The sequence below is a fragment of the Palaemon carinicauda genome, chromosome 38, assembly GCF_036898095.1.
Source record: "Palaemon carinicauda isolate YSFRI2023 chromosome 38, ASM3689809v2, whole genome shotgun sequence".
Lineage (NCBI taxonomy): Eukaryota > Metazoa > Arthropoda > Malacostraca > Decapoda > Palaemonidae > Palaemon > Palaemon carinicauda.
Window position 1 is genome coordinate 46,529,935 of NC_090762.1, and position 25,524 is coordinate 46,555,458.

General features: G+C 34.3%; 2 protein-coding genes across 3 annotated transcripts in view; one reads left to right on the plus strand and one right to left on the minus strand.

Moving 5' to 3' along the window:
• The window catches only part of AdoR (Adenosine receptor), a 54,235-nt gene that overhangs the window by 7,000 nt on the left and 21,711 nt on the right, over positions 1-25,524 (minus strand). Inside the window, exons 2-4 of one of the 2 annotated variants that reach the window (XM_068362184.1) lie at positions 8,900-9,076; positions 6,665-7,435; positions 16-231 (exon numbers count right to left, since the gene is read on the minus strand). In XM_068362184.1, coding sequence (XP_068218285.1) covers positions 16-231; positions 6,665-7,435; positions 8,900-9,076 — 1,164 coding nt within the window. Of the gene's footprint in view, positions 1-15; positions 232-6,664; positions 7,436-8,899; positions 9,077-17,008; positions 17,042-25,524 lie in introns of both variants that reach the window. The other variant, XM_068362185.1, reaches the window with a different exon arrangement.
• LOC137630597 (uncharacterized) overlaps positions 18,609-25,524 on the plus strand; it is a 7,813-nt gene continuing 897 nt past the window's right edge. Inside the window, exons 1-2 of the mRNA XM_068362183.1 lie at positions 18,609-18,734; positions 23,897-25,524. The exon at positions 23,897-25,524 is cut by the window's right edge and continues 897 nt beyond it. Of these exons, the coding sequence (XP_068218284.1) occupies positions 23,952-25,524 (1,573 nt within the window). The 5' untranslated portion in view covers positions 18,609-18,734; positions 23,897-23,951. The remainder of the gene's footprint in view (positions 18,735-23,896) is intronic.

Genomic DNA, 25,524 nt, shown 5'->3' on the forward strand with positions numbered 1-25,524 from the left:
TGTTCAGTAACTGACCTTCATATGATAAGCATAGAGAAAAGGATTGACAGCCGAGTTTACATGTGTTAGAATGATGGTGAAGAACATCAACTCTGCTGGCACGTTACATGATCTGCAGAAAGCTTGTACACAGTTGATGGTATACAGAGGGAACCAGCAAATGAGGAAGAAGAGCACGATAATGCTTAAGCTTTTAGCAGCCTTCACCTCACGTTTATTGGCATGGGTTACCTAGAAGTCAAAGAAAATGTTAGAGATGTTAAACTTCGAAAAGCTGAGGGGCAAGAACAAAACTATAGTTCTTAAAAGAAAATGTATTTGCAAAAATACATTCAATCATTTACATTAATTCTAGATTCATTAACTGAAATTTGGAAAATATAACATGAGAATGAGTAATCAACATTAAATATTGTTGACTAAGATTAACGAGCTTCAAGAATATAACACAAGATGATGTCACAGGATTATCAACAGAACAAAGAAAACAAACTGTGCAACCAATCCAATCCAATGAAGTAACTGGAGAAAGAAACTTTTCTAGTCTTGCCAATATAATCACAAGAGTAACAAATACAAGCATTGCTGGCTGTAAGTTTCCAAAATCTGAGAAAATAGCTTTTGTTTCACAGGTTCTGAAAAGTGCTCTAGATTATCAGGAATTAAGCTCGAATAGACCTGTTTCGCATCCATCCTTTATCTCAAAAGTGCTAAAACACGTAATTCTTGAACAACTGATTAGTTACTTAAAAGAAATAGAAGCTTTGCCAGACAACCAGTCTGCTTACAGAAATTTATACTCTACGGAGACTGCTATCTGTTCTGTTGTAAATAATATGCTAGAAATATTAGATGAAAAAATGGGGCATTTTAATAATACTTGATCTTAGTGCAGCCTTTGATACAGTTGTGCATGAACTGCTACTAAACTATCTATGGTCCATCAGTATTGAAGATGAAGCTTTTGAATACCTAAATGACTACTTGGCTGATAGAAACTACAGTGTGCAAATTGCAAACTCTTATTCATAATATGAACCATTAAACAGAGGGGTACCTCAGGGAAGTGTACTGGGCTCAACCTTATTCTCTATCTATACTACTGGTGTTGCTAAGGTACTGCAATGGCTTGGAGTGAAGGTCAAATTATTCGTAGATTATATACACTTTTATTTCTCCACAAATTATATAGACAAAAAACACTACTGAAACTCTAAACCAAATTTTCTCCGGTGTTAGGGAATGTTTGACAATTAAACAACTAAAATTAAATAAAAATAAAACTAACTTTATGGTGGTTTGAAAGAAAACAACCTAAGAAATTTGGGTGATATTCAAATAAACATATAACACAACTCTACCCCATATCTAGTAAAGTTCGCAATCTAGGAGTATCTCTTGACTGTAACTTGTTTTTCAATGCCCAAATGAATAATGTAGTGAAATCTGCTGGCTATCATCTTAAGAAATGTTGCTTTTATAAAGAAGTACCTGGATGAACATTCTGAAAAGAAACTTGTGATAAACTGTGTTTTACTAGGATTGACTACTGTAACTTCATCCACCACAATTTACCAAAAGTGCAACTTAAGAAATTGCAAAATATAATAAACAAAGGAGCAAGACTGATAAAAGGTGTCCCACTTCAAGAAAGGGTCACTCCTACACTAATTGGTTTACACTGGCTACCTAATAAAGCAAGAATTGAGTTTAGAATATGTATAATACCCCTTCCAGTTATCCGAACCAGACGTCCAAAATATCTAAGAGAATTGCTATATATTGTGCAGCCAACAAATCGTATTAACACGAGAATAGTTACAGATGATTTTAAATTATTGGAACCCACATATATGACTACTGTAAGCTCTAGAGCCTTTAAATAAGCTTCAACTAGACATCCGAAAGATTGAAGATCTTAAGGCTTTCAAGAGGAAACTGAAGACTTTTTTGTTCTTAAGTGCTTCGATAGTGTGGATTTTACAATAAATGAGCAATGTGCAGTATGAAATGCTGAATGCCTTGTAATGCATATAACAAAACGACAGTGAAGGTCCTGCAGAGAGTAGGATTCCCCTACTGTATAGGATCAGGAAAGCAGCCCTTAAAGTAATGTAAAATTAATTTCGTATGGAAATGTTCCATGTTGACTTCTGAACCTGTCTCTAAAATTATTTTCCATGGAAGGGGAGACCAACAATTGATAAAATTAAATTTTTCCACTGATTTAAAAATTAGTGCAAATTATGTACTCCAGAAACAAAGCACGTGTAGCCACTATATAGATAAGTTTAGATATAACACTATACCTTATGAATCATGAATCATACTTGGGGGTTTCTTGCATTAGCCTGTTAGTAACAAAAAATCATAGGTATTTGAGGAGACCAATCACGCAATTATACTTTCAAAGCTGCATTTATTATAAAAACTCGAGCTAATAACCTTTTTGTTTTCATCTGGGAAATGTCAATTCCTTTAGGCACTCCCGATATTGTTCCACATCTAATTTGGAATCATCAGTTTCACTAAGCTCATTTATCTTGTGAAGTCATTTTCGTCATTCTTACATAATTCTATGCATGATATTTTATCAATGTCAGTAACAATTCACCGTACGGTCATTTACAATCTACCAGTATCCATTTGGCTGGCACCAAAGGTTTGAGGGAAGAGGATGCCTTTGATAGAAAGCATTGAAGAGGGCGTATCAGACAACCAACCCCTTTATGTAGGGATAACAGTATGAATAAAGAAGAAAGGCTTCGGACCCAAAAATAAAAAAGCTCTGCAAACAAGTTTAATCCATTCCAGGAGTAAACTTGCAACCCAAAACGCTTGTAAACCAAAATATTCTTTCCCATAGGAAATAGAGGGAATTCACTGTATGCATTCCACACGTTCATAAATACACATATGCATTCATTTTTAAAGGTCTGTAAAGGTAATCATTGAACAATTTGTAACCTCTAACATCATGAATGTATACACATTGATAATTCACAATGAATAATAGAAATAAACTGTAAGCACATTAATGGGCATGGATATAAAATGGAAAAGTCTGCATGATAAAGATCCCTCCTGGGGAAGGGCGTCTGCGCCATTTCTCATGCGAGCATGATGGTTCACCAACATGATGATTTTATTGTGGCGATGGCTGGCAGGATTGAGGCCACCCTATTCATAGAGTCTCTCGAATTGCCAAATTTCGAGTAGAATATTGCCCTCTGGAACACTCATTGCGAGTACAATAAGTCCTGCCTGGCAGTGTGCCCGTCTGATGGGCTGTTATTGCACACGTTTCAGCTAGTCTTGTCAGCTGGCTTGTTATGTACATTAGTATATAGGTTATACTATATATATAAATATATATACATACATACACACACACACTTATATATATATATATATATATATATATATATATATATATATATATATATATATATATATATATATATATATATATATATATTCATATCTAACCTACCTATACAGGTAGGTTTTTCTCTTGAACCTCAAATTTTAATTACCCTAATACTTATTTTTCATTTTTTTTCTTCAGAAGCTTTTGACCATTGAAGAAACACCAAAGAAAGGTAGATGCATCAAATTGATGAATAGAAGACTTGGAACAGGGTGCTAAAATATATTTGCTTTAAAGAATGAAAATGGAAATATCAATAAAAGAGAGGGAGAGATGAAATTGCAGAGGTTTCCTATGCAATGCTATACAATGTTGATATAAGAAGTAACTTTTCTAACAAAAATAATGAAACACCTGAAGAGGTTACAAAAGAAACAGTAGAAGTAGTAAAGAAAGTATTAAGAGGAATGAAAAGATACAAACCATAACAAGAAGATGGCTTGAAAATTTATTTAATAATAAATGGAGATTTCATAGTGGTAAAACTCGCTGAACTTTAGACACAAATGTCCTGAAAAATTATTGCCCAATAAGTTTACCCTTAGTAATATATGAAATATTTACAAACATCATATTAGGCTGGATAGAAAGACAGCTTGACCTTTTTAACCAAGAAAGCAGGCAGGCTTTAGAAGCGGGTGTTAAACAATTCACCATGTTCATGTAATAAACCAACTAATGGAAAAATCAACAGATTATGACAAAACACTATGTATGGCATTTAAAGATTATAAGAAAGCTTTTGATCTTGTCAAAACTTCAGCAGTAAAGAAAGTCTTTCAAATACATGGACTAGATGAATCTTAAGTTCGAACATTTGAAGATATCTTTGCGGGAAGTACAGCAATCCTAAAACTACATAAAAATAATGAAGAAATTAAATTGAGAAAGGAGTTAGACGGGGAGACTCAATCTCTCCTATTACTTACAGCGTATCTAGAAGAAGTTTTAAGGAATTTAGATTGGGAAAATGGAGGGATTAACAGTAATGTGGAATACCTTAATCTAAGATTTGCAGAAGACATAGTTATTGTATTTAGTGAATCTAGTTAAGGACTGCAAAAGATGATAGAAGATTTGAATAGAGAAATAAAGCAGAAATTTTGGACTGACAATATTACTAAAATTAAGATAATGTTCAACGAAAAACCGGAGACAACAAATAAGGGTTATAGACAAACTTCTAGAGATTGTTAATGAATATAAGTACTTAAGACAGATAGTAAATGTTTCCCTGGTACATGAGACCGAAATTAAAAGGACGATTAGTATGGGATGGAGAGCTTTTGGTAAACAAAATAAGATTATGAAAAGTAAAGTTCCACTTTCTCTAAAAATAAAAGTATTTAATCAGATGGTCCTACCAATATTAACTTCATGCATCAGAAACTTGGAGCCATACTAAAGCCTCAGAACATTAGGTTAGTTACAGCTCAAAGAGCTATGGTAAGAAAAATGATGGGAATAACAACCAGAGACAGAAAAAAGAGCAACTGGATAAGAGAGCAAGCTAAAGTAGAGGATATTCTAACAACACGTAAGAAAAAGAAGAGGACATGATCAGGACACATAATGAGAATGACAGATAATAGAATGACATTAAGAAAAACAGAATAGGTCCCTTAAGATTGTAAAAGAAGCCAAAGAAGGTAGAGAAGACGATAGATTGACGGCTTAAGAATAATTATGGGTATAGACTGGCAAAGAAAGACCACATTCAGATGCGTAAGGAAAGACCTGTCCTATCGTGGACTAGCAACTGCTACTGCTGATGATCATAATGATAAATTTACATATACACACATAAGCACGTTGAAATATATGCATATGCACATATAATTACATACGTATACACACATGTACATATACATATGCAAATCTAACACATATAAGCCAACATATATAACTATGCTGTACATAAATATCTGTATGTATGTATGTATGTATGTATGTATGTATATATATATATATATATATATATATATATATATATATATATATATATATATATATATATATATATATATGCAATGTGTGTATTAGTGTTTGTCAGTATTCATTTACTATATCTTTGTTCATCTGGGAAATCTCTCATCTTACTCCTCTTGTATTTTTTTGGGATCACAGGCTTCAAGAAGAGTAGACTACCATTACGTTTCCAAGAATTTGACGATTTTAATCCTGTTTTCATTCAAGCACTCAAAAACCAATCACATCTGAAAATGAAACTTGGGAACATACGACTTAAGCTTAACTAATGTTATTCATACAGTCAGCATTGAAAGTGTTTTGCGTGACATATTATCGTAAACCCGATCATAAATAGTCATACTTTCATCTTAATGAGAAACTGTAACACTTGTAGAGACGGGTTGCACAAGTAAACTGTTTCATAGAACACATTGAAAGGGCCAATCACTTCAAAATTTGTTTCAGACAGAAAAATCAATGTTTGTTGTAAACTATTACAATTAACTAAGGTCATGATAGACAATTTTTTTTTCACTCGTTGACATTAAAATATGAATCACAACATGTACATCCAATTATTATTAGTAATATTATCATTACTACTAGCTACGATACAACCCAAGTTGGAAATGCAGGATTTTTTAAGCTCAAGGGCCTCAACAGGGAAAATAGCCCAGTGAGGATAGGAAATAAATAAAGTACAAAAGAAGTAATGAATAATTAAAATGGAATATTTTAAGAACAGTAACACCTTTAAATAGCTCTTTCACATAAAACTTATAAAAAACAGTTAGTAAATTAAAATAATTAATCATTCCTTTAAGTTTCAGCCATTTTTATGAAAACCATTTATCCTATAACTCTTGCTAACTATGTTAATATATCTTGGTAAAATTAGTATGAAAAGCATTTGCATTCTCCATAATTTTAAACGTTAGTACTTTTGTATACCCTGAAAACAGAAGGAACATAAAAATAAAAAATAAAAAATAAAAATTATGCTTTATCTTAAAACTATCAGGAATCAATAATGAACTCCTTACCTTTTAAACAAAAATTAACTTCTTTCTTCTAAATTCTTAAGGAATACAAGATCAGTGAATAAAAAACACACCAACCACCATTGGGATTAGAAACATTAGCTTGTATAGTTATTTAATTCTTTCCTTATTTTTTATTTACCCTAGCATGGTTCCACCTGATTTGTTTCTTATTTATGCTTTTGAAGAATTTATTTACCTCCCCCTGGTGGGTCCTACTGACCTGGTACAGTACATAAGAGAGAGCACTGCCACGCCGGGAACCTGAGTCTTCACTTCTTCGGGGACTTCGGTGGCTGTGATCTTTACTTTTAGATGATCTGTCAAACATTCGATCACCCAAGAATCTCTTTCCACGATTTTCTTTTTTACAAGATTTTGTTGATTTCAGGTCATCTGCAGAGACATCCAATCGTTCAGCCTCAGATGTCACTTTACTTATCCTTATCATGGGGGTCATGGCACAGATATCATCCTCTTCACCATCCTCTTGAACCTCCTCCTCCTCCTCTTTCTTCGTACTCTGATTACTAGAGGACTCTTCTTGCAATCTAGTCAACATAAACCTTTCATTTTCGATTACTTTAAGGTTATCAGTGGCCATATCTAGTGGATTCTCTGATTGCTCTTCTCTGGCAGTTGGTTTTTCCTCCGCCACAAATACTGTCTTGCTTCTCAATTCTTCTGCGCTTTTCTTCAAAGCCCCTTCGAAATTGTGGCGAAGGAGGCAGTGGTGTAGACTTTCCTCGTGTAATTCAGAGAGCGAGGAATGGTGTCGGACGGAGGTTTGGTGATGATGAAGATGATGGCGACAGTTCGAGTGAAGGAGGTTTTGACAGGAAGGAGAAGTGGTGTGGAGAGTGGTGCCTTCATCACTGGGTGATGGAGGACCTAAGTGACGCAAAGAAGTGTGTTGAAAAAAGTCTAGGGGATGGAGACAGCGGCGGGTGAAGGATTTAGGGGACCAAAGTTTGGAAGTCCTCGGGATTTCCAGCTAAAGAGAGAAACAAGCAGACAAGCAAGTCAGACACTGGCATATATCAAGTGCAACAGTTCCTGGATGTTCAGCTCACTTCCAACATTTGAAGGATAGAGAAACTATGCTGAGCAAAACAGCTCAAAATTCCTCCTTGAACAGTATATAGCATAGAAACTACGCTGTGTAAAACAGCTCAAGCATTCCTCCTTGAGCAGTACATAGCACAGAAACTATGCTGAGTAAAACAGCTCAAGAATTCCTCCTTGAGCAGTACATACCATAGAAACTATGCTGAGTAAAACAGCTCAAGAATTCCTCCTTGAGCAGTACATAGCACAGAAACTATGCTGAGTTAAACAGCTCAAGAATTTCTCCTTGAGCAGTACATAGCATAGAAACTATGCTGAGTAAAACAGCTCAAGAATTCCTCCTTGAGCAGTACACAGCACAGAAACTATGCTGAGTAAAACAGCTCAAGAATTTCTCCTTGAGCAGTACATAGCACAGAAACTATGCTGAGTAAAACAGCTCAAGAATTCCTCCTTGAGCAGTACATAACACAGAAACTATGTTATCTAAAACAGCTCAAGAATTCCTCCTTGACCATTACATAGCACAGAAACTTTGCTGGCTAAAACAGCTGAAGAATTCCTCCTTGAGATGTACACAGCACAGAAACTATGCCGAGTTATACAGCTCAAGAATTCCTCGTTGGGCAGTACACAACACAGAAACTCTGCTGAGTAAAACAGTTCAAGAATTCCTCCCTGAACAGTACATAGCACAGAAACTATGCTGAGTGAAACAGCTCAAGAATTCCTCCTTGAGCACTACATAGCACATAACTGCATACTACAATTGTTTCTTCTTGTTTTTTGTCAGTATTTAAATCTATTTAATGTGATCTTAGGCATAAAGGTTAATTACTACGTCGTCCCTTGACATTTAGCAAAAATATTAGGAAAGCGCAGTAAAAAAAATTGACTAGGGGACTTGTAAGATGCATTTTCGCAAGCTGAACATCCAAGAGCAAAAAAGCAATGTTGTACTGTAGTGTTAAAAATTGTTTATTCTCAAAGTTCAGAATTTTATAGAATGAAATGTTACAGGGAAACGCGAAATAAAGATGATTAGCTGTAGATGAAATGACTGAACACAGTCTTACATTCAAGTAAATATTCAAAGGTATACTTTATCTGTCTTTACTTATAAATCTACTTATAAAGCTGTTTTATAATGTTAAATTATTCATACAATACAATGCAAAATCTACATACCATAGCAGGAGGGTGAAAATACTGATAGTTACAGGAACATTGCAAAAATAAAGGTAGCGATGAACCAAGTCATTTTCATGAAATGGAGATGAACAGTGAACTTGGGCGAATACAGAGAGAGAGTGACGACCATGCGTGGAATGGCGATGATGAATGATCGTTACGTCAGATTCTACTACATCATTGCCAAACATATCCTTACTTGGTGGACAATATTGGTCGACGTGCTGCATCTTCTGGAGTCGCATCTGTTGACTTCCGAGTGAGAACGACTTTGGTTTCGACCAATGAAATGAGGCCTCTGCCTCTGGCTGCCTCCATGTTGGGTACAGACAGATCCAGCCTCCGACTGAGGCTCCTGAGCTGCTATCTGACGAAGCTGTGAAGGACAAAAATGGGGAGAAAGAGAAAAAAATGTAAGTCAAGAGTTTCCTCTAAAGTAATTATATTTTATGTTTTCATTCAAGAAAGGGTAAGACAAAGCAACATCATACCAAACGAAATTTTACATTTGTATACACATATTAACTTGAGTTACAATAACCAACGAAAATGGGGAAGTAGGAACCCACAATGGCACTTTTAATAAAACTAGACTTTTACAATAAAAAGTATGAATAATCTACTCATTTTAAAACAGTTCACGTTAGGGTTTTCCATTTTCGAGGTCTGTTAATTTCTGTCACCATTGTGAATCTGTCCACATATCCATAGGGGCCTAAAATAACATTGGAGACATGAGATTTACTTATTATTTTCTATTAAGAGTTGAAAGGAAAACAAAATATGTGACTATCTATTCTCAAAATACGTCGATGGTGTGAAGGACTGGCAGATTCAACAGGTCGAAATGCAAACCTAAAGAATACTGATATATCAGTACTATGAAGAGCATATATTAGCACTAAGGCCCATTACCATGGCTTATATACACATATACATACACACAGTGTGTATGTATGTATGTATATATATATATATATATATATATATATATATATATATATATATATATATATATATATTTTCATATATATATGGTATGTATATATATACATACATACATATATATATATATATATATATATATATATATATATATATATATATATTATATATATATATATATATATATATATATATATATATATATATATATATATATATATATATATATATATATATACTTTATATATATACAGTATATATATAAATATATAAATAAATATATATATATATATATATATATATATATATATATATATAAATACATATGCACATACATATATATAGATAGATAGATAGACAGGTAGATAGATAGATAGATATATAGATATATATATCATGCACTCACAAAAAAGCAAAGAAAATCAAACCTAAAACTGGGGCAGATCAAAAAGGAAATAAAAATCCTCGGATAACAGTCCTACATGACAGATATTCAAGAAGCCTTTGAAAAGTATAAACTTAAAAACCGATAATGAGAGGTAAAAACAATTAAAACTATTGAGTTTAAAGGCGTATTAAAAACATAATAAAAACAACCAAACATATATGTGAAAATTTTTATGAAGTTGTGTTTATACAATAGTGTCTTACTAATATTTCAAAACTTATTTACTGAAAATATAAATTGTACATAGCTTTAGCAAAGTATTAAGTATGCGCCTGGAAGTTTATCGACTGTGGAGTTATCCCTTCAAAGTTAAAGTAAAAACATAGAAAACACACAAGTACCCATACCTACTTTATATATTTACATATAAGTTTATATATACAATGACAACAACATTAGGTTCAGCTGTTTCTATTCCACTGTAGGATAGAGGCCACAGATATAACCTTTTTAATGTATGGGGTTTGGTCAGTTTTCATCACCACGCTGGCCAACTGCGGATTGGTGATGGCGGGTGACTTGTCTGATTGCACACAGCAAACCAACCTAGTATGGATGACCCTGACTAGCATACCTTTGCTGAGCATGGCGATACACAAACACTTTCACCACGTTAAGGTGTATGTGTATGTATGTATGAGTATGTAAGTATGTATATATATATATATATATATATATATATATATATATATATATATATATATATATATATATATATATATATACATATATATATATAAATATATATATATATATATATAAATATATAAATATATATATATATATATATATATATATATATATATATATATATATATATATATATATATATATATGTGACCTTTAATAATCTCTTGATTTCTTCTCATCATTACTATTAAAAACAATTCAAAAATTGCCTTGAAATCTGAAATTGAAAATTCAATGAGAATCTGAATGCAATCAAGGCTTATACTCCAGGATGGGGAGAGCCAGTCCATATTCAAAACCACTCAACTGAGGCTAAAGGGTTAGAGTCGCTGTCCCTAACCTTAACCCAAATCCTGGAGTGAGTTTCTAAATTCAATTTGGTATTTCAAGGTCCCTTGTAGAAAATGTATTTAATGTCAGAATAAATCGAGAAGCTCGGAATTCGTGTTGTTGTTACTGTATGATTGTATTTGTATAATTGCCATTAACTTTCACATGATAAAGTCTTACATGGACACATGAAAAGTAAAATATCCAATGAAATTGCTAAAGAAAAAAACTGTCCCAAGTGTGATAGAAAATGCCTATTAGACCGAGTGTTCATTCTTACAAATTGGGAATCCACTGCACTTCCAAGTGAGAAGCACTGGGCTGCAGTGTTCTAGGGAGAATAGCCTACAAGAAGTGGAGCATATAACCTTTGAAAAATCCCACCCAAAACAATCTTACATAACATTTCCCTAACCACCTGAGAAGTCGATACTAGATCCCCACTCTTGTGTGGATAAAATAAGAGGAAAGTAAGGCGAGTGCACGCGCACACAGACACACACGGTAAGAGTACCCTGATTTTCCAACAGGAAAAACATCACAATCTTCTACCCGTTGAACACACCAACCCTACAGTCAACCAATCATCAAAGTGACATAACATTGTTATGCTAAGATTCCACTTCATGGCCGGTTTAAAGGCCACTCATGAATGGAACGGGCAAGGGACAGTGGCATTGCCCTATCAAGCAGGACAATGCCCTAGAGACTGACCATATATACATATGATCACCAAGCCCCCTCTCCACCCAAGTTAGGACCCAGGAGGGGCAGGCAATGGCTACTGATGACTCAACAGATAGACCTATAGGCTCCCCTAAACCGGGCCCCCTCCTTAGCTCACAATGATGGTAAGGTTGCAGCGACCGAAGAACTTAACGAGTCTGAGCGGGACTTGAACCCCAGTCTGGCGTTCACCAGTCAGGGACGTTACCACATCGACCACCACAACCACTGCATCCTACAAGTGATGCCACTTGCTAACCTTTTGAATTACGATTTTTTTTTTCCAATTAAAGCTTTTATTGTAAATTTTACTATTGGATAAATGAACAACATACAAAGAAAGTTATGAATAAAGATAATTAGTAGCCTACATTTTACAGTCCATATGAAAAGGTAATTCGGATAAACATTAATTGGTCATTTACAAAACTGGTTATAGAAATACCCTATTCATTTGTTATTATTTTTTTTTTTCTTTTGGTTAACTTAAAAGATGTTTGACAACACGCCAGTTCTAGTTACTAAACTGGTATCCTATTTGCCTCTTTTGAAATAAATCTTATCGTTAATACTTCCAGATACATTCAATAATGTGAAATATGAATCTTACATTTATAAAATTTAACTTTTTTCCTGTATTTTTATCCTACAACCCATTACAGAATATACAAAATATAACACTACTTTTAAGTTCTGCTACTACAATCTACAGGCGTATCTAATCGCTTTGTATGTATCAATTCTTGTACGTGGTCTACTATACTCATGATTCAATTCTTGTACATAGTCTAAAATACTCATGATTCAATTCTTGTTCGTGGTCTACAATAAACTTTATTCAATTCTTTTACGTTGACTACAGTACTCATGATTCAATTCTTGTACATGGTCTAAAATACTCATGATTCAATTCTTCTACATGGTCTAAAATACTCATGATTCAATTCTTGTACGTGGTCTACAATAAACTTTATTCAATTCTTGTACGTTGACTACAGTACTCATGATTCAATTCTTGTACGTGGTCTACAATACTCATGATTCAATTCTTGTACGTGGTCTACAATAAACTATTCAATTCTTGTACGTTGACTACTGTACTCATGATTCAATTCTTGTACGTGGTCTAAAATACTCATGATTCAATTCTTGTACGTGGTCTACAATAAACATGATTCATTTCTTGTACGTTGACTACAGTACTCAATATTCAATTCTTGTACGTGGTCTAAAATACTCATGATTCAATTCTTGTACGTGGTCTACAATAAACATGATTCAAATCTTGTACGTTGACTACAGTACTCAAAATCCAATTCTTGTACGTGGTCTACAATACTCATGATTCATTTCTTGTACGTGGTCTACAATACTCATGATTCAATTCTTGTACGTGGTCTTCAATACTCATGATTCAATTCTTGTACGTGGTCTAAATAATCCTGATTCAACAAAACATGATTTTCGTAGCTGTTAAAGGACCCTCTTACCAGATAAAAAATAAATTTATATTGAAAATGAACACAGATCGGCATAAGTCAGAAAGCTGTGGAAAAGTATGACTTCATTGTATCGGTAACCTAAGATATCAATATAGTTGACTCCAAATATTCTAAGGATAATGAATAAATAAAAATTCCTTTTGCATCAGCTGGTCTTGCTGAATTCCTACCACAACCTTTGAGATTCTCACAGACATCGAAGCTTTAAATCTAAACCTTCAAATTGATCTTTCAGATAATCTGTAACTCTGAAAGACGATGTAATACATTACCAATAATCAAATGAATTACAGGTACATTGTTTTTTAGTCGTTACTCAAATCACAAATTATAAAAAACCACTTCTCTCAATTCAGGTTTTCCAGTTTGCCATAGAGAACTGGAATTCAAATTTATTAAGATTCTTCTTCATGCACATTCTTTTTAAAATGCATGGAATCATGATGCACACGTTGAATACCTATCCAATCTAAATGCATTATTGATAACCACGAAGCTGTAAGCAAAAACACCGATTTCAAAATGTTTGTTCACTGGAATCGAAATCCACAATGCTTAAATGCTTCAGTCAATTAGAATTGAGGATAGATTTTTTTTTTAAATGTGATTATGCAGAAAAATAGTGAGAAATTAAAGTTTAACTTTTAGTCATCTTTAAAAAATCATGCAGCAACGTGAACGAGAAGGAAAGCGAAGAATATACCAAGGAAAGAGCTGGAAGAATATATTTACGTTCTGTAAAAAAAGGGGACTGAGAAGAAAAGAGGCTTGTCTTTGATTATGAATTTTTGTCATTATGTCCTTTAAATATGTACAAAGTTTATACATACTATACATTACGCACATATATGTATGTATGTATGTATGTGTATATATATATATATATATATATATATATATATATATATATATATATATATATATATATATATATATATATATATACACACATACATATATATATATATATATATATATATATATATATATATATATATATATATATATATATATCCTATTTTCTCTGCTTAAAATACGAGCTTAATAGTCACCTAATGATCAAATAAATTCAAATCTCAATTGAACATCATATTATTTACCTAACCTTTGATCGTAAGTTTAATCCTCTAAAAAAAAAAAGTGAAAGCTCTTTGCGCCAAAAATCTATCTTTCATACATCATAATTCAAGGATTATTCACTAATCATAAATATCATCATTATTATTATCATTTATATTATTAGCTAAGCTACAACCTTAGTTGGAAAAGCAGGATGCTATAAACACTATAAGGGATCTCACAGGAGAGCAATAGCATATCTAAGCAGACACTGAGAATATCGAGAGAATTTCCATAACAAATAATTTCATTTAATTCTAAATATCCCGTTTTTATAGAATCATGTAAGAGAGACATGATGCACTATTTTCTGATGATTAAACTTTACACATTTAGTCACCAGCAAAACAGTCAAAAAAGCAGAGTCCTGTTTTGGGGAAAATAAGTTACGAGATAACTGATTACGGAACTCTATTCTGTCATGGCAAGGAAAATAAAATGGATGAAAGATGGGCGGGGCTTAGCCGCGACTAGATCTATCTTTATAAAAGTTTAAAGGCCACTCATGAATGACAGAGACAAGGAACAGTGACGTTGCCCTATCAAACAGGACAATGCCATAGACACTGACCATATATACATATGATCAGCGCTCAAGCCCCTTCTCCACTCAAGCTCTGACCAAGGAGGGCTAGGCAATGGCTGCTGATCACTCAGCAGATAGACCTATCGGCTTCCCCAAATCCCCCATCCTTAGCTCACAAAGATGGTGAGGTTGCAGCGACTAAAGAAACTAACGAGTTTGAGCGGGACTCAAACCCCAGTCTAGCGTCCACCAGTCAAGGACGTTACCACGTCGGCCACCACAACCCTACAGAAAAACAATTGGAGATAGTAAATGTTTGTCAGTAGAATTGTCATTAGATGGATAGCAAATGTAAGTGGTACAAATAAGTAACATTACAGAAGAAATGAATCAGTATTAGTAAGTATTTGTCGTGATATACCAAAATCAATGTTCCATAAAGAATTAAAATTAGTTTTTTATTCTTGATTTATGTATGATGGCGTATGTAATGAGTATTTCCTACCTGAAATGCGCGCGCTCTCTCTCTCTCTCTCTCTCTCTCTCTCTCTCTCTCTCTCTCTCTCTCTCTCTCTCTATCGTCAAAGAGTGTGATTAAATCAAACTAACTAACTACTTGAAAGTTTCAACATGAAATGTACGTGAAAAAATAAGAAAATAATTGCTAGTAAAAATGATCATGGTAACTGTATTGTTCTAGTAAAAATGGAGATTCTTTAGGGTGGATATGTTTTTCGTAAGTCTTTGTTCTTTATGTAAAAAGTTAAAAATTTTATATATTTTTTCCTTTAACTAAATTACTGTATAAAATACAGCAGGTTATTTAAATCAGTATGGCAAAAAACAGCCTTTGAATAATTTGCGAAGGTTATTGTAAGCAAACGAAAACTACAGAGGGAGGGACGATTAATATATACAGCTACACGAAAAAACTGGCAACAACTACAAAGCTTGAATACATAGAGAGGTCCCAAAAAGTCAATTAAGGAAAAATAATAAACTCTCATCTATATAAAGCACCTTTTAACGCACAATTAAAGCGATGTTTCGTGAAAAGTACAATTCTCCATGTATACAGGAGTTTGATCAACACATCAAAAGGTACACAACAGAAAAAAAAGATAATTGGAAGAATAAGTCACTTCATGTCAGTAGTAGAAAAAATTAAGATTTTCTTTTTTAAAGGATGAAAAACGATGAAAATATACAGTTGGACACAGAAATTCCTGTTACACCTTGCCCTAAAGAAGTGCACACAGCCACACTACTGCCTGGAGAGTTCCTGTTTATAATCCCGGAAAACCAGTTCTGCCACTCTATTCCTACACTATCTGGTTGGCTACTAGCCTCGAAGCGAATTGTACCAGGGACTCTTGTGCCCAACTGTACGGAAATTAGAACACTATAATTCTAAGAACAAATGCACATGGTTGTTCTGTGTGACTTATCATTAAGAGGTTGATCTAATCAGATGAATAATGAATGACATGAAGAGTTAAGTTATTTCAAAATCATTGAAATAATGATGGTCTTCCATTAGATTAGATCAACTTACAGATATGTGAAGGAGTTCAGTCAAATAAATATGGTATCACATTTAATCAGGGTTAAAGATAGTCCATTTAAGATGTCCGCTCCACTGCTACTAAAACAAGCGTTCAACAAAATTCACAAGGAGCAAAAAAAAAAAAACATTAATGCGAAACAATGTCAGGAAAGGGAACCAAGAGATAATAAAGCTATATTTTTATATTATTTCATATATTTAGAAAAGTTTCTTTTAACATATAACACATCCAAGCAAACAAGAACGGAGGATCTATAGGAAACCTGCAAATGGAAATAAAATAAATAAACAATAAAGTATACTGGTGTATGTATAGGAGTCGGAGCATAAGGATAGATTATCCCGTCCTACTCCCTGGCGCATTCACAGTAACAAACATTCCATAATATTTATTGCCAGGCAAAACTCATCCTTACGAAATCATACGTTAAGACTCACAGTCCTTTTGGCCTTACCGTCCCGTGCTCCGATTTGACCGAAAGTTTTGTCTGAAATTATGAACAGGAGCTTGAGCATGAAGATAAAAAAAAGAAAAAAAAAAGTGTTATATAATCCAGATAATAATTACAGGAAATATTAAGTGACGATAATCTTTTGTTAGTGTTGCTTGACATGAAAACATCTTGAAATACTGTATTGGCCATATTATCTGCAAGGGAAAAACAGTTATTAAAACACTATAAGCGACAGATATTGATGATGGTGGCATATTCAAGGGTTTGGGAGCATGGTAAAATTTCTGTAAAGCATATACAGAGCATTTGCAGATATCAGCATGAGACATTTACGCTCTTTCGGGAGTTGAAAAAAATGACAGAGAGCGTTGATTAAAAAAGTTAAACCATAGCAACCTATCTTAAATTAACATTAAATGCAGCTGTTTGTAGTTCACTGCAGGACAATGGCCCCAGATATGTCCTTATCCATGTCTGGGGTTTGGTCAGTTTTCATCACCCCCCTGGCAACTGCGGATTGGGGATGGTGGGAGGTTTTCGTGAGCCCTCGCAGCAAACCAACCTAGTATGGGTGGCCCTGACTAATACACCTTTACTGTTCATGGCGATCCACAAACCATTTCACCACGTTAAGGTATCTCCACTCAGAAAGGGTCTTATCTTAAACTCGGCGATAAAAAGCTTATAGGGTTAGGCATATCGAATTTACAAAACCCTTCTTGGTAACAATGATAATTATTATCTTAATCCAGGGGGAAACATGATCTATGTCAGGTACATTGAAGGAGAGAGGAGAGAGAGAGAGAGAGAGAGAGAGAGAGAGAGAGAGAGAGAGAGAGAGAGAGAGAGAGAGAGAGAGAATTATCTAATTAAAGTGAAATGTAAAATGCAACGTATTCCTTCTATACGAAATGTACGGTATAATACATTATTATTAATTTTTTTGCTTCGTCCAGCAGGGTCTCGCCTACTCAATCTTCCCCTATTCTAACGTCGTTTTTGAGGGTACGTACGAGTAAGTCATGTAATGAATAGATACATAAACAAGATCTGAAATTAAAATGATAGAAACATCATAAAAAAAATGTTTAAAAAGGTATCTTGTATAGGACCGTAATTTAACTTTTAACATTGACTACATTAAATCGGGAGCGAACATTCCTCGTCGTCAGATTAGAACATGCACGGAGAAAAAAAAAAAAAAAAAAAAAAAAAAAAAATGTCTTTAGTTGGAGTTTCTGGAAAAAAATAATAAAATCTAGTATACCTGGTTCGTTTGTCAAATCAGCACACTCCTCGTTATAAAATTCTTTTTTTCTAAACACAATGAAAGGTAACGCAAAAAAATAAAAACTTATTACGAATAATTTTGTTTTGGGGATTAAAACATTCAACAACAATGTTTGCCAGCACACACATACACACACACACACACACCAAAAAAAAAAAAAAAAAAAAATAAAAAAAAATAAAAATAAAAATATTTATGACTCGGTGATGTTCTGGTCTTACTCAGGAAATATCTACCTTCGATCCCCTCTTTATCATTGAGAGATTAAAAAGATAAGAAAATATTCACCCTGCGCATAACCAGTAGTGATAAGCATACACAGTGAAATTGGAGTGTTTCTTTAATACACTACTTCAGTTGTGTCCGAAGAAAACAGACAGTGAACCACAGTGGACAGAAGTTGAAATTCTTGCATCGATATTTAGACACTTTCAGGTAACGCATAAATAAATAGATCACGATATGCATTGAGCAGTGATTTTGTTGTTTTGTGTGGAAATATAATGGCATTGTTGCTCTGCTACCTAAAACGACGCTGATATCATATCAATTTAGAATCTCACGATGTCCAACCCTACGAATTCAATTGTAAATGCAGTATACCTATGTTAAATAAAAATTATTCATATAAATATACCATGATATATAAATATTATAAATTGTAATTATAAATGTGTAATTCCTAATAAAAAAAATTCTAATCGGAACGAAATATTTGGTAAAAAACAGGCTCGTCAATGCTCATTTGTGAAAGCATAATTAGCCTTTAGAATTAGCCTTCAGCATACGATAGCTCAATCATTTTCGTGGTGTTATTACATGGCTGCGTTTTTATCAATAATATCGTGAAGGAATGTTAGCTGTTCTGATAACGCTCTTAATGCACCGTTTTTATTGTACACTTGTGTAATAATATCATGGACCTTGGGGAAAAACACCAGTTACCCATTTGTATTTATTAAGTTAATCGGTAAAACCACCATACTTGTTTATTCTAACGTTAAAAATAGTGATCATAACAATGTACTATATCTTTTAAAACAATGGCAACTACTAATGAAATCGTCAAAATCAAATTGACAAAATGTAATAAATAGTTGTTTTTGGAAGTTATCGTAAAATGATAAAATATCAGCAATAATGAAGACCTTCCTTTATCATTATTATTAACAATATGTAAGCTACAACCATAGTTGGAAAACCAGGATGCTATAACCCCGAGGTATCCAACAGGGAAAACAGCCCAGGAAACAAAGAAACAGATAGAATAGTGTGCTTTAGTGTACACTAAAGTAAGAACCCAAGACAGTATAAGACCGTGGTACAGAATACAGAGGATATGGCACTATCCAAGACTAGAGAACAATGGATTTACTTTAGAAGTTTGCTCAGCATATTATCTTTAATCATTACTTGCATTTATAGCAACAGCATTGCTTATTTTCCAGGAGTCCCGATTTCAGTGTCAAAAGGTTTTGCCAGCCAGTCCTTACTGGTCAGTCAATTTTTTTTTTTTTTACCATAACCACAATGCTTCTTGGTTCTGTATTATTTTGCTCACTCAGTCTCGCACCTCAGACCTCTAGTGATAATTGGCCGAAAGCCAAACATGGAAAAAAATTACATTTCAAATGTATGGGAATTTAACATATATTAATTTCATGACACGCATGAGCCATCTAGTGACTAATTCGTCTTCATGCTAAGCTTCTATATTCTAAATAGAAATTTCAACTTTGACAATGATACAAAACTAAAAACACTAGAAAACCCAAGAAGCATACATCATGTATCAAATGAAATTGCGCCCAGAATGCTATATATACAGACGAGTCCAAAAGTTGGACGATATTCCAGCGGGTGTTCAAGAACTCTTCCAAGTGGTTACCATTTCCCTTTCGTTACTGCCACACACAGTGTATGAGGGAATGAGAAGTCAGATTTGTGCTGGGAGAAACGAAGGCAGGAAAAGTCCCCCTTTGTTCCTTTTTTTTAATGTCAGCTACCCCCAAAACTATGAGAGGTGCTTTGGTAAATGGAAGAAAAGGAATTGGTGAAGGCACAAGGTCACGAAGTTCTCAAGAGTAAAGGTGCAAGTAAAACTTTACGACTGAGGGGAAGTGAGAGACAAAATGCCTTTTACTTAATTATGCTAGTTATAAGAGCATACGGATAAGACATACACGCATCTAAAAGTGTTGCTCAGACGTGAACAGGTATTACAAAAATTTGCGCAATGCTTGGTAAACAATATGCACTAGGTTCATATGTTATCTAGTGTCGTACTACCTATTTCTGGGCTAAAAACACAGATAAATCTAATATCCTACACCTTAGAATTCTCAAACATTATTGGAGAGAAGAGGGGAAGGAACTTAAGGCTTGAAATAATTGAAATGGGCAAAGATTAATAGGATGTTGTTCATATTTGCATTAATACCATGCCATAGAAGACAAAAGAATATGGTATAGGAGAAAATGCCTAAATTATAGGCCACCAAGGATAAGTAATTATGTAAATTAATCTGACTATCCGATTTTCCAATCCAAATGCAAAATGATTCTGCTTCTAGCCTGAACAGAGTTTTGGAATGGATAGGTTACTAAGTTGAGTCGTCAGAAAAAAATCTAAGTAAATCGTCTACTTTGTTAAGCCAGTATTCCATGATGGTCCTGCATCATGATTTATTTTATATGAAAAATGTTGTAATAAATTAACCTTTATACCTAGGATCAATAAGCCTTCCCCTCAAACTGTATACGACTTTGCCGGAAAACTTGACATTCACTGTAAACCTACCCATTTCTAGCAAGACACTTGAACTAATGAAACAGGGATCATAACTTTACTCTATTACAAATAGCTTAATATTAATTTGTTTATAAGTCAGTAGACTCCGAGGATTTTTATCATTTTAGACGAGGTCACTTGGTGTGGTTATCTGCTTGCTTTCTCTTCATCTTTATTTGCAGCTTTTCCTATTTACAACTATTTCCTTCCAGCTGTGTTAAACACACTATCTAAAGGTTTTAAACTCTACATGGTTTCTGCAAAATAAAAATTCTCGGCCTTATTTCTTTGCCATTCCTCCTACCAACCATTACCATTTACCAGGGTTTGGGACCAGCATAAAATTATGCTGTCCTCATTACTCCTCCCAAGTGCTGGCTTACACCTCCTAGGGCTGGATTGGTTGTTTACTCTCAATAATAGTAATGGTTAAGGATCATTAAGGAAGACATTTGTTTGGAAATCTTTCATAAGCTGTGTTTTAACAAGAATCTTACATTAATGCCTGGTGAGGTGCCCTGGATGTTATAAAATCAAGTACAGTACTGCCTTACTTCAAAGAGATGCTGGTTCTTCTGTTTTTCTCACACGTTTTATTGTTTCTGCACCGGCACTTTTATCAGCTTGTTTATTCAACTTTCTTTACGTGAAGTTTTCTCCCTTTCCTTTCTCTTTATTCCCTTGTGGATGATCTGTTCTATGATGGCTTACAATGCCTGTCTCAACGAAGGTTTGCAACAGTCAATTAGAACATGAAAGGACCAACGAAATACACACCAGCACAACAACTCTGGCCAAAGCTATCACATGGCAAATCACATCAAAAGATTTCCAAATTTTGTGAGTAAGGATTACTTAAATATAAGGAGGCACTTTCCTTTCAACTTCACGAGAATGGAATGAAAGGGTACTAACACATTCAAAGAACCCATAGAATGTTTTGTAAAATTTCTTTTCCTATCCTTCGTATTTAATAGCGGGTGGCTTCAGCTTAATATCCCTATGGAAATTTAGCTCCTTTTCGGTCTTTGTAAAATAAAAATAAATAAAAACAAGCAATGGAGTTCTCTTACAGCCAGTAATAGAAAGTTTTACCGAAACACCATAATCAGATAACTGAGTGATAAGAAGGCCAAACCAAATGCAGGAAGATGGCATAATGTTTACTTTAAAAAAAATACACTTGTCTCCCGAGAGTAATAAAAACCAAAATCATGGAGAAATCCAAACCTTATAATGAGAAGGGGAGATACATCTATTACATACTACAGATAATTTGACGACGACTTCCATTATATCACTTATGATTACGTCATGGAGTTACAGATAGTAGATACCACATTACCTCATGACGAATTTTTGTTAATGAAAACCTTTCAGATATTGGAATCCTCTTTCAATCGCCAGTGAAATGAATGTGCAACCATTATTGTTGTTATTTTTGTTACCGATTACCTGGGCCTTGATTCCTAACACAGGCTCTAGCTACTAAAGCCGAATTGTTTTACTGACTTAACCTAATATTGAATTTTAATGTAAAGCATTGTTGAATTTGTTTTAATTTTTTTCCCGTTATTTGATAAATGAAATATGAAACTTTTCTTCTGTGATATGTATTAATAAAGAATGGTGAGAAAGGCATAAAGAAGCGCTTAGAAAATCCATACTTGAAAAACAAACTTAGATTTTTTAGATATCTAGTGGTCAGAAAGGTAGAAGAACGACAGAGAGACAAACAACCAAAATACAAAGGCCTTCCAAATTCATTGACAGAGGGCGATTGCGCAGCTTTTAGGCCTAACAGGGACTCGCACTGGAGAGACAAGTGACGCCTTGTCTAGGAGACTGACCTATTTACCCAGATCCTTCTGAAAATGGCTGTCTAAGCCTCAACGTTTCTTGTGACCTATTTATTCGATCTTCCTCAATAATAACTAGGCCATGTGGGTAGAATAGAGCGGGAACATGGCATAAAGCGGGTCCTAAATTTAACCAGGGAGTTTTGTATATTTTCAACATGTAATCCTTGACTGATACACTGCCTTCACTATGAAAACTATTTAGATATACTATACATACTTCAAATGAGAAAATATAAATGTTGTTTAGGAACTTGACTCATCATAAAGTGAAATGAAAAAATCTATCATAAAAATGTTTTCTCCAAAAATTTCTAATTTACACATGTTTATAAGAAAATAATCACCCTCTATTCCCTTAATACAGAAGATCTAAAAAATGCCATGCCATCTAGGTCTGGACTTGTCTCATCCCGAAACTCGTTACCCCGAAACTCTGGGACTCAATTTTCAATAAGATTCATCTATGGCGCATATACTCCTTTAGAAAGAGTATTTTATCACTAAGTTACTTTATAAATACCTAAATTTTAACCCTTTGCTAGAAGATGAGTGAGAGCATCTTCAGAATGAACTTGGACACAAACTCGATATGGCTAACACACTCATCCCTACAGATCTCGTGGGAACCCGACAGTTCTGGCTTTGTAGGATTACCTCACCAAGGGATATATATATATATATATATATATATATATATATATATATATATATATATATATATATATATATATATATATATACACATATAACATATGTATTTTGCATTCATGTATATATATATTTGGATGCTCAAATTATTCATTTATTGATGGAGCATGGGGTTCTATAAAACGGGTACTTTTAAGATAACAGTAGAATTATATATAAAAAGTCATGTTAGTTAATAAGTAAATAGTCATGTCTCAAATTTGAACAAAAACTACATTGTTTATCTTTACCAACAGGTAACCCAGCGTAGTGACAAAGGTTACACCCATGTAACTCGCTTTCAATCTTATTATGGGATGTGGCAAGAGTATCCATAGGGCTCTGAAATCACTGGAAATAGGAAAAGAGAAGAAAAATAGCAAGTCACTTGAGGCAGTCCAGCCTTCAGATGTAAGCAAGTATACCATATCCCCCTCAAGTAAGGACCCTTTTCTTGCATCAGAGATTCCTCGCCCTTCCAGTGAAGAAGAGCGACATTTACTTGACGACTCCAATATCCAACCCAACAGCCTTAACCCTCAGGAAGAAGAAGCAGAAATGTCCAAGAAAGAGGGAGCAATGGAGAGTGTGCATAGGTCCCACAGCATACCAGCTAATACTTACACTAGACAAACTAAACCTGAGCAACCAAAGACAAGGAGTAACATAACATTAAGAAAGCCCGAAATAGAGGCTCAGCAACCAAAGACAAGGAGTGACATAACATTAAAAAAGCACGAAATAGAGGCTCAGCAACCAAAGACAAGGAGTGACATAACATTAAGGAAACCAGAAATAGAGGCTTCGCCAGTAAATGTACAGAATACCTCACAAACGGATCACCAACAAGCTGACACCCCTAAAACAGCATCTAGTATTAGATTTGCTGGTGAAGCAGAGAAGGAAAGAGGTGAGGAGCCTGATGAATGTGAGATCGAGAAGCGTCAAGCTCACAGAAGGCGAAGAATGAAGGGATGTCGTGGTGTAATGGCTCGTAATTCATCAGGCATTGTTGTCAAGTATACAAAGGTCTATGGTGAAAGTGACGGGGCCTACAAAAATGACTCTACACCTCGGGGTTTGGTGTTCATGGTCAACTTCACCAAATATGAGGATGATACTCAAAATGAAAGAGAAGGGTCTGAGAAAGATTTCAATAACTTGCTCAATCTTTTTCAGCAAATGGGCTATGAAACCAGCTATCGAACTGACAGTTACTGTAAATCAGGGTATATAACAAAATACAAATTTTTGAAAATGCTCAGGGAGTTTAGTCAAGAGCAAAGACATAAAATGCTAAATTCGTGTGTTGTTATCATTATGAGCCATGGCTCTGGCCCCAAAACTTTTATTACTTCAGATAACAAAGAAGTTGATCTCATGGAAGTTTATGGCATGCTTGACAACTTGAACTGTCAGAATCTTCGAGGAAAGCCAAAGATTTTCATTCTGCAGTTCTGCAGAAACTCTCCTAGGACTTTACCCGATTCACTCAATATCACACCATCCTTGGACCAGAACTATTTACGAGCTTTAATTCGAGAGGAAATTCAAAATGCATTGCAGTACGCTGATAAAAGTAAATGGGAAAATGAAATTGATGTACGTAGTCCAAGGTTTAGTAGCATACTGATGAAGAACGAGAGCCCACTATCTTCGTTCAGGTTCTCAGAGAATTCCACCGAGGAACAGAATAACGACGAATCTCCTTGTCAAGGCAACAGTGAGGAGGAATCCACTGATTTTGGGAGTGCCTCAGCATACCAGACTGATACCAAACATGTTCCCACACCCCCTCCCCATGAGGGAATTCAGCGTTTCTCTGACATGTATTCAATCTTCTCAACAGCTTCGGGGGAGCTCTCCCACAGAGATCCCAATAAAG